The sequence below is a fragment of the Amblyraja radiata genome, chromosome 7 (assembly GCF_010909765.2).
Source record: "Amblyraja radiata isolate CabotCenter1 chromosome 7, sAmbRad1.1.pri, whole genome shotgun sequence".
In the NCBI taxonomy this organism is placed as follows: Eukaryota; Metazoa; Chordata; class Chondrichthyes; order Rajiformes; family Rajidae; genus Amblyraja; species Amblyraja radiata.
The window spans coordinates 12,556,363-12,570,949 of record NC_045962.1 but is presented as its reverse complement, the minus strand read 5'-3'; the positions used below and the strand labels follow the sequence as shown (position 1 = coordinate 12,570,949).

At 41.4% G+C, this 14,587-nt stretch overlaps 1 protein-coding gene across 1 annotated transcript in view; it reads right to left on the bottom strand.

Moving 5' to 3' along the window:
* Positions 1 to 14,587, bottom strand: part of dnah7 (dynein axonemal heavy chain 7) — a 234,157-nt gene that overhangs the window by 208,381 nt on the left and 11,189 nt on the right. The window contains exons 4-8 of the mRNA XM_033023735.1: positions 12,147 to 12,303; positions 8,480 to 8,573; positions 7,240 to 7,420; positions 3,316 to 3,385; positions 1,710 to 1,835 (exon numbers count right to left, since the gene is read on the bottom strand). Coding sequence (XP_032879626.1) covers positions 1,710 to 1,835; positions 3,316 to 3,385; positions 7,240 to 7,420; positions 8,480 to 8,573; positions 12,147 to 12,303 — 628 coding nt within the window. The remainder of the gene's footprint in view (positions 1 to 1,709; positions 1,836 to 3,315; positions 3,386 to 7,239; positions 7,421 to 8,479; positions 8,574 to 12,146; positions 12,304 to 14,587) is intronic.

The following is a 14,587-nucleotide window of genomic DNA, read 5'->3' as shown; positions in this document are numbered from 1 at the left end:
TTACGTCACACTCCTAACATGGTAAAATGATCACAAACCACAAAAATGAACCCAACTCTCTAAACAAGATACTGTGCGTGCAACAGGAACAGAGTCCCCCTAGTCCTCACCTTTCACCCCATCAATCGTCGCACACAACACATAATACTCTAAAATGTTCGCCACCTCCAATGGGATCTCACCACTAGTCACATCTTCCCATCTCCACCCCTTTCTGCCTTCTGCAGAGACCGTTCCCTCTGCAACTCCCTAGTTAACTTATCCCTTCCCACACAAACCACCCCCTCCCCAGGTACCTTCCCCTGCAACGGCAGAATATGCAACACCTGTCCCTATACCTCCTCCCTCGACTCTGTCCAGGGACCCCAACAGTCCTTTTCGGTTAGGCAGAGGTTCACTTGCACCTCCTCCAACCTCATCTACTGTATCCGTTGTTCAAGGTGTGGACTCTTATACATCAGAGACCAAACGTGGACTGGACGATCGTTTCGCTGAACACTTTCACTCAGTCCACCTGGACCTACCTGATCTCCCGGTTGCTAAATACTTTAATTCCCTTTCCCATTCCCACACAGACCATTCTGTCCTCGGTCTCCTCCAATTGCAGAGTGACGCTAAATGCAAATTGGAGGAACAGCATCTCATATTTCGCTTGGGCAGCTTACAGCCCCAGTGGTATGACCTTGATTTCTCTAACTTCAAGTAACCCCGACATTCCCTCCCTCTCTATCCCTCCCCCACCCAAGTCGCACTAGCTTCTCGTTTTCACCCAACATACGGCTAACAACACTCCTGACACCATGCAACCTGCAAGAAATGCAACACCTGTCCCTTCACCTCCCCCCTCGACTCCATTCAAGGACCCAAGCAGTCATTCCAGGTGCGACAAAGGTTCACCTGTATCTCCTCCAACCTCATCTACTACATCCGCTGCTCTAGATGTCAGCTGATTTACATCGGGGAGACCAAGTGTAGGTTGGGCGATCGTTTCGCCGAACACCTCCGCTCAGTCCGCAATAACCTACCTGAACTCCCGGTGGCTCAGCACTTCAACTCCCCCTCCCATTCCCAATCCGACCTCTCTGTCCTGGGTCTCCTCCATTGCCAGAGTGAGCAACAGCGGAAATTGGAGGAACAGCACCTCATATTCCGTCTGGGGACCTTGCGTCCATATGGCATTAACATTGAATTCTCCCAATTTTGCTAGCCCTTGCTGTCTCCTCCCCTTCCTTAACCCTCTAGCTGTCTCCTCCCACCCTCCCATCCGCCCGCCCTCGGGCTCCTCCTCCTCCTCCCCTTTTCCTTCTTTCTCCCCCCCCCCCACCCCCCATCAGTCTGAGGAAGGGTTTCGGCCCGAAACGTCGCCTATTTCCTTCGCTCCATAGATGCTGCTGCACCCGCTGAGTTTCCCCAGCAATTTTGTGTACCTACGGCTAACAATGGCCTGTTTCCTTTTATTTACTTTTTTGCATATCTTTCAATCATTGTTCTTTATCTCTCTACATCATCGTCTATATCTCTCGCTTTCCTTATCCCTAACCAGTCTGAAGAAGTCTCGACCCAAAACGTCACCCATTCCTTCTCTCCGGAGATGCTGCCTCTCCTGCTGAGTTACTCCAGCTTTTTGTTTCTATCCGGTTTAAACCAGCATCTGCAGTTCCTTTCTATACAATTAGATTGATTGAATGTGGCTTATCATAAAAACTCACTTAAAAGAACACTGCCAGAGATCCAAGACAGCCAACATGCTGGGATTTATTGAATTTAGGTTTGCCTTTATGAATTTACGTGCTGACAAAAAAGATTTGTTCCATGGCTTTGGTACCACATCCAACCTTAAAAACACGGGGAAACAAAATATTTCGTTCAGTTACATCATTTAAGGCAAAAATTCATGGATGGCAGACATGAAGAATGTCGAGGAATCCAAGGAATTTCATGGATAAAGCTTCCAGACATAAAGCATTCTTAAAAGTATTATTGCATGCACAGAGGATTCAGTAGAGATTTTCAAAAGGGTCCATCATAAAATTAACCATCACATATCTCAATAACAGTCTAAATTAAGGTACGTCAGGTTTCACATTTGCATGGCACATGAAAGAGACAAGATGTCTAGAAATTAAAATTCAAAGCAAATTACCTTCTGAAGCATCTTTGATGCAGTAAACATTGCATGGTGCTTTCAAACAAGCAGAACCAATCATAAGGAGTAACCAAAAGATTGGCTGAACAGACTTTTGAGGATGTTTTTAAGGAAACAAAGTTAAATCCAAGGCAAATGTTACACCAGACCAGAAGCTGCATGTTTAAGCAACCAATTACCACATTAGAAAGGGAAATAAAAATATATATTGCATATCAATTGGAGTCCATCAGGCTATTAAACCTGGCTCGGACAAAACTCTGATTATTAATAACCCATTATCTGTTATTGGCACTTTATCAGTTTATTTATTCATGTGTGTATATATTTATTTTATGGTATATGGACACACTGATCTGTTTTGTAGTAAATGCCTACTATGTTCTGTGTGCTGAAGCAAAGCAAGAATTTCATTGTCCTATCAGGGACACATTACAATAAACTCACTTGAACTTGATCTTGAGTCCATCTTATATTTTGCAAAATGTGATCCTTCTACGTATTGTAGGGATAAATGTAATCCTGATTGTTCCTGTGAAAATTATACTGTAAATGTGTGAGATTAATGCTTCTAGCATTAGAAATGTTAATCGGTATGTTATGTATGCATGTGAGAACTTGTCACAGCAATTTAGGATATCAATTGCCTAAAGTAATCTTCTATTCTGGCACTGTATAAAGTTAAAGGTTCTGCATCAATTTATTTTGGCCATAAGTTAAAGCAGAACTGAAGTTAAAGGAAAACTTGTATTAGCCTTTACTAAAAGAATATGTATTCTACGAACAGAGATCATATACATAGCCAACGTTCCTCATTTTTATTCAGCGTGGTTTATACTGCAGAAATCAGGAAGGAAGAGAATCATGTGAAATTGTGGTTAAACAAGGTAGGTAGATCATCTGTTAGGTATGCAAACATTTGAGGACGCACACTCACAAATAGCATTATTTGGAGGTGAGCAAATGTATCTGGTACAAGGTTATTTGACACCCATACATTTCTCTTGATGCTCTGTGTATTTATCTATCTACCCTGCCACATACATAAACTGAGCATAGGGAGCACTAAACCTGCCAGAAAATGCCAAGCTGCCATAGCTCAGTTCCTTTTTTTGTTGTCACACACACTTTAAACTTTAAATAGATTCACTTCATAGAAACCTTCTTACTCTGCACGGTGACTGGGGATTTCTTTCTTTTTTTCCTCCTTCTCCCTGGGGTCTCGTAAAACAAAGTCCACTGAAAATATGAAAAGTGTATTTACAAATGAAATGCGAATACTCAAATTTACATTCAAATAGTAACAAACTCACAGTCAACTTCTGAGAACTTTATGGTTACATATTTTTTGACGGCATTTCTGAACAATCTTAAGTAATATTTCCAGAAGTCCGCAAATATTCTCAAACAGTATACAACGGAAAGGATAGATGGCGACAGATGGCACAATGGGCTAAGTGTTCGGCTGGCAACCGGAAGGTAGCCGGTTCGAATCCCGCTTGGAGTGCATACTGTCGTTGTGTCCTTGGGCAAGACACTTCACCCACCTTTGCCTGTGTGTGAATGTGTGTGAATGTGTGTGAGTGATTGGTGGTGGTCGGAGGGGCCGTAGGCACAGATTGGCAGCCACGCTTCCGTCAGCCTGCCCCAGGGCAGCTGTGGCTACAGAAGTAGCTTACCACCACCGAGTGTGTCTGAGGAGTGAATGAATAATGCGATGTAAAGCGCCTTGAGTATTAGAAAGGCGCTATATAAATCCCATCCATTATTATTATTACTGTACACCTGTTAAAAAGCATGAAGAAATGTGGTCCAATATTTCAACCACATTATATGCAATAATAAGTAATTAAATACAGATAGTTTTTCAGACGAAGCTTGCTCTTTTCAGAATTTTGTGTTTTTGTTTCAGATTTGCAGGTGCCCAGAAAAGTACGTTTCATGGATTCACCATCTATTTAATCCCCAAATGGAGATTACGCCAGTTGAAACCAAAAAGCATACTTTCTTCATCAAAGATATAAAGAAACAACTTCAGGATCCACATTCTGTATTGCAAATGACCTCATTCAACACGACACAATTCATTACATAATTATAATGATGGATTTGCAAGGTAACATTAACAAAAGAACAATATTCATCTGTATATATTTTTTAATGAATTAATCAATAATAGCCTCACTTTTCAAAATCTGTTCTATATTTCGGTTCACGAGCATACATTTGATTTCCTAGAGTTGCTTTAGGCTTGTTAATTTTGTACAGAGGCTTCCAGATATGCCATCACAATTCATGTCATGTAAACTGTGGTGATCTTTACTATTTTTAAATAAACAAATGATATTTCTTATCATAATTTACTTTAATGAGGCTAGATCTGGTTCTACCAGCTTGTCTTTCATTCTTCACCGATAGTTTATTGAAAGCAGAATACAGGATTACTAATGGGTCTGTCCCACTTACACAACATTTTTGGAGACTGCCGGCACCCGTCATAGGTTGTTGCAGGTCGCAGAAATTTTTCAACATGCTGAAAATCCAGCGGCGACCAGAAAGGCGCTACGACTCTTTGGGCGACTGAGGAGTCTACCCACGACCATACAGGCGACACCCCGGCGACATGTCGTGGGGTGAAGCCTGTATGATCATGAATAGTCGACCAAAGAGTCGTACCTTGTTCTGGTCGCCGCTGGATTTTCAACATGTTGAAAATTTTCGGCGACCTGCAACAACCTATGACAGGTGCCAGCAGTCACCGAAAAAGTCGCGTAAGTGGGACAGGCCCATAAGAATCTGCAATATAGAAACAAGGATTGAGCTACAAGTTTATTTTTCTCTCCTGCGCTGATCTGGTTTCCCCTTAAATGTAACAGTGAGTTTATCTGCAGACCGGTAAAGCAAATAGCAGAAGTAGGACCTTGGTCAACTGATAATTACACTAGTAAGCACTAGTCATACCAGATGTACAGTCAGTTTATTAAAAGGTACATTTAACTCTTAAATGGACTTAAATTCCTCTTAATGTATGACAAACTATCAACTATTTACAAAGAAAAAATACCAACTAATTATTTACAAATATCTGATACAAGTAGACAATTGTCTCGACTTAGTTATAAATTAAATCAAACATAAATTAAACTTTGTCTCTTTCTCTTCTTAATTACAACTCTCTTCAATTAGGACCTGTACTTAAAATCTCTGATAAATCAATGCTAGGTATTGATAAGTCGAGCGTTTCACAGCTCTAGACTTATGACCTTCTATACTATATTTCAATTGTTACCTCTGTACAACTGTCTCCATAACTATAAAGAATGTATCACATTTTCTAAATATCAGCTGTTAGAAAAAAAACAACACAGAGATCAAAGGGTGGGGGTATAGAGAGGGGTCCGGGCATCCATGTACATGAATCAATATAAAGTTAATATGTGGGACAGGATGTTCTTAATGAGACAGGCAAATGGGTAGTTTGTGTGGAGGTATGTTCCTTCTCTTTCTTACACCAAGTTTCATTATGCTATTCAGCCAAGGCACTCAGTTACAATCTAAATGTTCGTCATCAGCCAGGGATTACCTAGACACGTGGGGATGTTGCAGTTTTCCATTCAATTCCAGGGATGAGTAAGTTAACATTAGATGAGCGTTTGACAGCACTGGGCCTGTACTCGCTGGAGTTTAGAAGAATGAGGGGAGACATTGAAACGTACAGAATAGTGAAAGGCTTGGACAGAGTGGATGTGGAGAGGACGTTTCCACTAGTGGAAGAGTCTAGGACTAGAGGTCATAGCCTCATAATTAAAGGACATGCCTTTAGGAAGGAGATGAGGAGGAATTTCTTTAGTCAGAGGGTGGTGACTTTGCCACAGAATGCTGTGGAGGGCAAGTAAGTGGATATATATAAGGCAGAGATAGATAGATTCTTGATTAGTACAGGTGTCAGAGGTTATGGGGAGAAGGCGAGAGAATGGGGTTAGGAGGGAGAGATAGATCAGCCATGATTGAATGTCGGAGTAGACTTTATGTGCAGTTGGGGGCTATGGGTGAGTGGTGGAATATTGCATTGGTGGAACGGCTTGCATTGGGGGCTATGGGTGAGTGGTGGAAAATTGGGTTGGGGGAACGGGGCCCCAACAGGTCCCACTTGGTCTAGTGATCTTATAACACATCGAGGGCAGACTTGAAACTTTTCTTCTGATTGCCCAGTAATATCTGTATCAATGACAAACCTCAGAATAGAGCATCTGCTTCTGGAGACCTGAGTAGGGCATGTTATCAAGGTGGCCCGCTCAGTGGGACCGACTAAATGGGATTAGGGCTTCAACGCTGTCATGTTGGCTGGGAGGGAACAAAGTTGATTGGCTTATCCTACCAGTGGATTTAGAAGATTTTGCAATGATGGTACATCTCCGGTGCTTTGAGATACCGGCTATAGAGTTAGTTCATGCTTGAAAAGCATACAGGAGGGCATGGATTATTGATAACCATTAAGATGCCAGTGTTTGATCTTCAAACACCCTTTTCTTTCGACGGCTATGCTGACACTCTGAATACATCAGTTAATTTCATCATTGATGTGTGCCTTCACTGAGAGTTGGATCCTGAAAGGTGGTAAATGATCTGTGTTTTCCAGAGTCCTGTCCTGGTCCTTTATTGTTGGAACTTGTATAGTACAAGGGGGATTAGTGGGTAGAGGATCCTTGTTTTGATTGATGTTGAATGTACAGTCAAAGTTAGTTGATGTTTCCATGGTGGGGTGTCTCAAATAAAGAGTCACAATCTCTAAAGAAGCTGTTCAGCACTGGAGACATTTCCTTAACCAGAGGGCATTATATATCTTATCCGAGGACAGCAGAGCTTGGTTGCTGAGTACATTCAAGATAATATCTCTGGATCACTAAAGGGAATCAATGAATATGGGAGGGTAGTGTTGTTAACCGGCACTGAGGTACAAGGTCAGATTAAATGGCAGAGCAGGCACGAGGAGTTGAATTACTTATTACTGCTTTTATATATATTCTGATATTCACAATCTAAGAACAGTAAGCTGGTATATTAGTAAATAAGCACTGCTCAATGGCTTTTACCTATTGCCTTCTTTACACTAAGAAGATAATCCTCTTTCATCTCATCTGAAAGCGACTCAATAATTTCAGTGTATATTTTGAGTCGTAATGGTACCAAGGACAAAACAACGTCCAACCAACTGTCCTCCAAAGGAGCTACATGTTCTGTGTCTATTCCATGATTAATGTAATAGTAATACCGCTGTAAAATTAAGGGAAAAAAACAAAAAATAAAGTTAACTAACAACAGAATTACCTTGGTTACACAATTAACATTAAGACAGTTGATACTGCTGACATTTGGAAGAGCACAGATAGTACAGTTGTGTGAAAGCTCCAATTCTCTCTTCTGGGGCTATCCCTGTGAAGTTTGTACATTCTCCCTGAAATCTAGTGTCGGAAAGAACCGCAGATGCTGGTATAAATCAAAGGTAGACACAAAATGCTGGAGTAACTCAGCCGGGACAGGCAGCATCACTGGAGATGCAAGTCTGAAGAAGGGTCTCAACCTGAAACGTCATCCATTCCTTCTCTCCAGAGATGCTGCCTGTCCTGCATTCTGTGTCTATCTCCCTGAGATCTTGTTGGGCTTCTAACAAGTGCTCTGCCTTCCTCTCATGTCAATAGGTTATGCCTAAAATGTTAGCTCCGTGTCTCACCCCATAAACCCAGCCTTGCCCTGCTAAGTATTTCCAGTACTTTCTGCTTATGGGGAAAAAGCAGGAACGGGATAACTGATTTTGGATGATCAGCCACGATCATATTGAATGGCAGTGCTAGCTTGAAGGGCCGAATGGCCCACCCCTGCACCTATTTTCTGTTTCTATGTTTCGAGATTGAATCCCCTAAAGTATCATTGATGAAATATTCCGCAGTCAATAATTTGCTGATCAGGGATTGTAGTACAGTCTACCCTTGAAGATAGCTATGTTAAGGGCATGATACCTCGGCAGATCCGTGCAGTGGTTCAGCCTCAATAGCCAAGAATTTTCAGTCAGCAATGATGCTCACCACAGATCTCTAAAAGTACACCATGATTCACACAGTTGCAATTGAGGTAAAAGAATAGGTGTATTCCACACAGACAAACCCTGAAGTCAAAAGAGACTGAATTAGATCAGCAACTTGAAGGGCAAGGGTGGTGGCAGAAACAAGTATGCCCCCACCTCAAAACATACCAAACATAAAACTGCTGTCTGAACCACTCTCAGAAATATTAAGAAAATTAACAGCATTTTAGATTGCAAGCACTGTTTCTCACAAGGATGTCTTTCTCCGCTGCTGAAGGATGTCCGGATGTTGACGGTTCTGTTTCATCTAAAGGAGGCGGCTGTCGGGCTGCACATTCTTGTTGCCTATTATTTAAAATGGCCAAAATGAAATTGTTCTTTGAGATAAACACAGGGAAATCTGAATATAACTGTAGGTCAGGAACAACTTTATCTTCTTGACAATGAGTACATTTTAAAAAAGGTGTACAAATAGTATACATTCAAACATTGTCCCAAGTCTGCCACACAACTGAATTAAGATTGTTAAGACTAGGCTATGATCTTCACCCAATTAAGTAAATGGATGACAATCTCTGGCTAGTATCCTGTGCAAAATAACTCTTCAAACAATGAGCTTTGCATTCTTCATTGCACATCTCTCCAAAATGAGTTGACCTCAAAAGGATAAAGTCTCAGATTGGTTTGATTGTTGTGGCACTCTGTATGTTACCCACATAATATGCTGGGAACACTAATGTATATCAATCGCCAGTAGAGGAACTGCTGTTTCCCCAATTGGAGGTGGGGGTGGAAGAAAGAAGGGGAAACAGAAAGGTCCATGCATGTTAAGGGGAATAAAAACATGGATTCTCTCTCTCTGCCTTCAATCAGAATGGGAGCTGCTCATCTCAAATTCCTGCTGGATTATCATCCAATTTGCAATCATGTCAGGGGTTTGATAAACCAGGTTGCTTTGCTGCGACAACAATAACTGAGAAATTTCCAGGCACTTTTAACATTTGGTGGTCTTGAAACTTAAATGTTTTAATTTGAAGGCTTGATGTCACTTTAAATATTTCCACAAGCACAACAATGCTGTTCCTAATTTTGGAACTAATTTTCCTAAATGAACCAACCTCTGTTTGTACGTAAGTGTGCCTTACAGCTCAATGTCAAATCATTCAAGCTTAATTGGAATAATTCTTTCGATGCAGGATATGTTGGAAATAATTGCTCCTTACTTAATTGCAAAACTAATCAAAAACTATTTAAGCCATTTTTCAAAAGAATTTAAGTGATTTTGTTTTGTACACCAAATTAACTGACCAGATTTTCCATATCACTGTTAAGCTACCTGTATTGGAAATCGATGCTAATTATTTAAAAAAAAATAGCTAATATAAGAATGCTAGAAAACAAGAAATTGGAATAGCAGAGTGGCATTCAGCAATTTGACCCCTTTTTTCATTACAATGGTTCAAGATTTTCACATTCTTGTACTAGTCAATACATTACTGGATACAAAGTTAAACAAGCTCTATCAACAACTCAGACTGGTCAGACAGGTTGGTTGGAATGCCCTCAACCCCCAGCAGTATGAATATTGGCTTCTCTAACTTCAAGTAACCCTTGCTTTCCCCCCTCCCCCTTCTTAGTTCTCCGACCGGTCTGACTGTTCCCCCTGATTAAATATTATCTCTGTATGATTCGTTGTCACCTTCTCCTAGCTACCAATGACCTATTCTACATTTTCTTTGAACCCCATCCCCTTGCACTTCCTTTTCTCTGTGTCTCCCTCTCCTCTGACTCTGTCTGAAGAAGAATCTCGACCCTGAAACGTCACCCACTCTTTCTATCCAGAGATGTTGCCTATTCCGCTGAGTTACTCCAACATTTTGTGTCACTCTTTGGTGTAAACTAGCATCTACAGCTCCTTCCTACACATTCTATCAACAACCCAAATTCCCATGGACCACTAGGTTACAGAATTCCAAATCCAGGATCTTTTTAAGTGCAGATATTTTGCATCTCATCAGACCAAAGTGTCTGAACACTATTCTGATACAGTGACCCACAATCACCTGATTCTTCTAACATTGGGTAAATATAAACCTATTCGTATTAATTCTCTCATTACTGAAATCCATCCAAGGAACCATTTGACACTCCTTGCATGACAAGCACCATTCTTCTTCTGATTAAAGAACAACAATTATTTCACGCTCTTAAGTCATAGTCTTACAAAGGCCCAGACAACCAGGTGAAGTAGTTTCTACATGTTCCATCATCAATGTCGAGACTATTTGGAACAGGCAGACTGAAATTATATATCCATTAAATTGGCCCAATGTTATCACATCTAATGTTCCTACTTCGGGCCATGCTGATCAGGCCCAGCATGTTCTTAGCCAGCAACGCTTTCTTCAGGCTGCACCCAGATGTAATTTCCTGCATTAATCCCTATAAAAATTAAAGGCCACCATTCCGTTTGATTTCCTACCTGTTTGCTGCATCAGCACTATTAATTGTTGTTATTCTTGCAGAAGGAAACAATTACCCCTCGAAATGCCAACTTTTCTTTGTTTGCCACTGTTTTAAAGAATAGTTTGCTTTTCTATTTTTCCTGCCAATGTGGATAACTGCACACTTTACTTCCATCTGCCAAATCCTTGTCTAGTTACTTAATTTGTCCAGGTCCATTTGCATTTCCTTTTTGTCTTCATTACTTTTTCATCTGACTTTATATTGTCAGTAAATCTGGATACATTACACTCAATCCCCATGTTCACACAGATTATAAATACCGAGTGCCAAATACAGATTGTTGTACCTTTCTACTAGTTTCCTCTGAAAATTGCCTCTTATTCCTCTCAATTACCATCCTCTCAATCCAGAAAGTTCCACTGAGCTTACAATATCTGCATTAGCCATATCTCTGGACCATGCAACTAACCACTTACAGATTATGCAGGCTTTAAATATTGATCTTTAAAACAACATGATCTCATAGTGGAATCCCATAATACAAAAAATATATATGTTATGACAGTTATCTCTTTCATCTCTCCTGATCATTTCATTTATTCAAGAGAGAATTAGATATAGCACTTGGGGCAAATGGAATCAAGGCATATGGGGAGAAAGCAGGAACAGGGTACTGATTTTGGATGAACAGCCATGATCTTGTTGAATGGCAGTGTTGGCTCGAAGGGCTGAATGGCCTACTCCTGCACCTATTGTCTATGTTTCTATTTCTGTTTCCCTTTTCATAATCCGGATGTTTCCAAAATGAGAAAAAAGTCTTACAACATGAAAAATTAAATTGTGGTGTGGACTGTACTCAGGATCATGTTTGCTCTAATCCTGGGGTGGGGAACCTTTTCATGTTGGAATGCCACATTAAGCAAGCTGTAATCTAATAAGGCCGCATCCAAGAATCTTCAATTAGATATACTTCAAAATGTACATTATTTTGTTAAAATAGCCCTCATGACTTACTAATGTTTTCATTGTGGCCGTCAGTCGGGGAGGATTATTTTGTTGAATCTTCTTTTACTCTTTAGTATTTTAAATACGTTTATTTTAAGATTAAAATAAAAATAATAAAGGACGAGCAAAAATATATTAATAAAATTTGTTCTAAGGATTTGTTCTACAAAATTTGGATTCATTCAAAAGGCCTAGAAGGCCACAGGTTCCCCACCCCTGCTCTAATTGCTTCACTCCTGAAAGTACTTGTAACACTGAGCTTGTCCTTTTAGTTTGGGGCAGAGGGGGAGGGGTGGGTGTAGACCAGAAACCCTCTATAGGGAAGATGCAGGAGAAAGTACACATCCAACAGGTTGAAATATCAGGCTGCTGCATCATCATTCCACATTGCATTAAAAGCACTGAGCAACAAGATTAAAACGCAACACGACTGGAGCATACACCTACATAATAATATTAACTAGAGCACTTCTGAAATGCTCGCGATCCTTTTGGGGCTGGAAAGCTCCGTCGTGTATTGATCGAGTCCCGCCACCCGTGTTGCTACCAGAAGGTCCAGATTCCCAGGCTTTGGTCCGTTTGCGTTTTTGGGGCGGTGAACCCTCTGTAAACAAAAAAGGTTATTATTTCAATGTTCAGGTACATAAAAACAACTTGAAATGATACTCTGTTCAGTGAATTAAATTTAAGACATCTCCCGCTATTTCAATTTGAAGCAAAACAACTCTCAAGCAGCAAAACAGTTGTGTTTATTGACATTATGAATAGAACGTGCTAATAAAATTACTAGTGCAGGAAAGTACCAAGCAATGGCAGCCAGCTTGAATGTTGCAGTTATGTTCTTCCGTCATATTCCATCACGCGCAACGGTGCACTGTCTCACAGGATTAATGGTACACAAACAAATGTAGCAGATGGCAAGCAGAGGAGTACAGGGGTTCTTGCAGGCACCAACAGCCTTGTTGAGGCCAAGGACAGCAGCCAGGCTAAAATATTATGTCCATTAAAAGTGTTTTCAGAAATCTCTTGGATGTAACTTGTTCTAGTTCCCTCACACTATCTAATTACATTATAGAAGTCATATAGGATTGAAATGAGATTTTCGACCCACATGCCAACCTTTTGTTGCTCATCGACACTAATCCCATTCACCTGCATCGGGACTATATCCTTCCATGTCTTGCCTATTCAAGTGCCCATCTGAATGTCACAATGGCTGGTAGCGGTGTCCCAATGATCTTCTGCGCTCTGTGGACGACGCGCTGAAGAGCTCTCCTCTCCGCCTCCGTGCAGCTGAGATACCACACAGAGATGCCATACGTTAATATGCTCTCTGTGGTGCACCGGTAGAAGGTTGTCAGCAGCTGTTGGGGCAGACCAGTCCTTTTCAATGTTCTCACAAAGAACAGTCGTTGCTGTGCCTTTTTGACCAGCGCAGCGGTGTTGGTGGACCATGTGAGATCCTCTGATATATGAGTGCCCAGAAACTTAAAGCTGGACACTCTCTCCACACTGTCCCCGTAGATGAAGATTGGGGCGTATTCCGCCTTCTGTGACCTCCTGAAGTCGATAATCACCTCCTCAGTCTTGGAGGTGTTTAGTGACAAGTTGTTACGTGCGCACCAGTCCGCCAGGTTCTGCACCTGTATTTTGTTTCATCACCGTTGGTGTTCAGCCCGATCACCGTTGTGTCATCTGCAAACTTCACGATGGTGTTGGTGTCGAATGCAGGAACACAGTCGTGTGTGAAGAGGGAGTAGAGCATGGGGCTTAGTACACAGCCCTGTGGTGTGCCGGTGCTCAGGTACAATAGACAGACAACTCATGTACAATAGATAGAGCAAAGGAGAAAATACAAAGTGTAAAATATAGTTCTCAGCATTGTAGCACATCAGCTCCATAGACAAAGTCCAATGTTGTCAGTGAGGTAGAAGTGAATCGAACAGTGCCCTAACTTGGAACATTCTTTAAGAAGCTGTTCCTGAGTCCCGTGTTGCATAATTTCAGGCTTCTGTACCTTCTGCGGGACAGGAGCACGGAGGAGGGAGAATAACTGAGGTATGACAAGTATTTGATTATGTCCTGCTGAATTACTCCAGCTTTGTGTCTATCTTTGATTATGTTGTTTGCTTCTCCGAGGCAGCGTGATGTGTGGATGGAGTCAATGGTGGAACGAGTGATATGTGTGATGGACTGTGTGACATCCACGACTGTGCGATTTTGTGCGGTCTTGGGTAAAGCGATTCCCAAACCAGGCTGTGATGCAACCCGGCTGTATGCTTTCTATGAGTGCATCAGTAGAAGTTTGCAAGTCATTGGAAATATGTCGGAATGCTTTCAGTCTGGAAGTTGGTGAGTCTTCTTGTCTGTCACATCAATGTGGAATCAATTATTTGCCAAATTTTATGGATTAATTGTCAAACATCTATAACCACAAAGGATGTGCTGGCCCACTGAAGGCAGCGATTTATTTACTGACTGGGGGCTCCCGGGACTTGAAAAGTGGTCCACATTTTCCAGGATTTCACTGCAGTCTTCAGAGGCCAGTGTTATACAATGCTGACGGTTGCTGGAGGACTTTGGCCTTGTGGATATCGATTGCAAGGCCCGTCTTCTTGTGTGTTCCAGCAAGCAAGTCAATAACAGCATCAACCTCAACCTCCAAGTGCAAGCATCATCTGCACATTACATATCGGGACGTTGGAATGTCCTTGGATTTGGAACGCAGTTGCTGAATGTTGAATAGTTTCCCATTAATCGCGAGGATTAGCTCCAGTCTAGTGAGATGGATACTGGCGGCATGTGCAAGAATGGGGCACCAACAGTTGATATGCGTCAGATTAGTATCACAATTCACTTTGGATTTTGTTTTAAAGTTACACAATAGA